A 1,100-nucleotide genomic window follows, 5' to 3' on the forward strand; every position below is an offset into this window, starting at 1 on the left:
GAAGAAACGTTCATAAAAATATTAAAGATAAAAATATTAATAGAAGATATCAATGACCATTCACCAGAATTTCAAGATGATCAAATAAAAATACAATTTGATGAAACAGATGGGAAAGGATCAACAAAATCAATACCAAATGCTGTGGATAAAGACATTGGCCTTCTTAATTCTAAGATTACATATAAACTCAAAGATAAAAGTAAGAAATTCTCACTATCCATATTTAAAGGGTTTGATGGAATAAATTTACTTAAAATAACCCTAGAAGGAATGTTAGATAGGGAATTAAAAGACACTTATATGTTACTGTTGATAGCTAAAGACAGTGGCACTCCACAAAAAGAAGGTTCTTTGAAGATAGAAGTCTCAGTTACAGATGCCAATGATAACCAACCAATGTTTACTCAGAAATCATATAATATTTCCATCAGTGATACACATCACAAATCTTCTCCTGTTTTTGTTTTATCAGCTACAGATTTAGATTCTGGTCAAAATGGGAATGTTACTTACTATTTACATAGAAATACAAATAAATATGCCAGAAAACATTTCAAATTGAAGAGCAAATCTGGAGAAATTTTCCTTAATAATAATTTCTTAAGTAATAAAGAAAGTAAATACCAACTATACATTGAAGCCCGTGATGGTGGAAAACCATCTTTAAGTTCTACAACAATATTAATTATTAATATAATTAACAATCAAAATAATGTTCCAACAATAAATATAGATTTTGTATCTCCTCTAACAAAGTCTTCTACTGCTATTTCAGAAGCAAGTAAAATTGGTAGTTTTATAGCTTATGTTATGGTCACTGACACTGACAGTGGACCTAATGGACAAACTAAATGTAATATTCATCATAAAATGTTCCAACTTTCTAATATGGGTTCTAAAGAATATAAAATACTGGTCAAAGAACCTCTTGACAGAGAAGCTATAGATAATTATGTTGTTTCTATTGTATGTCATGACATGGGATCACCTCCATTAAAGACTAAGAAACAGTTCTCTGTCAAAATAACTGATGTCAATGATGTAGAACCACATTTTACCAAAGAGACATTCCAATTCCTCACCTATGAAAACCAGAA

At 29.6% G+C, this 1,100-nt stretch overlaps 1 protein-coding gene across 1 annotated transcript in view; it reads left to right on the top strand.

Annotated features, from left to right (window-relative positions):
- Positions 1–1,100, top strand: part of LOC128249425 (uncharacterized) — a 79,280-nt gene that overhangs the window by 29,112 nt on the left and 49,068 nt on the right. The window contains exon 12 of the mRNA XM_052972999.1: positions 5–1,099. Coding sequence (XP_052828959.1) covers positions 5–1,099 — 1,095 coding nt within the window. The remainder of the gene's footprint in view (positions 1–4; position 1,100) is intronic.

This window comes from Octopus bimaculoides, chromosome 14 (assembly GCF_001194135.2).
Source record: "Octopus bimaculoides isolate UCB-OBI-ISO-001 chromosome 14, ASM119413v2, whole genome shotgun sequence".
Classification (NCBI taxonomy): Eukaryota; Metazoa; Mollusca; class Cephalopoda; order Octopoda; family Octopodidae; genus Octopus; species Octopus bimaculoides.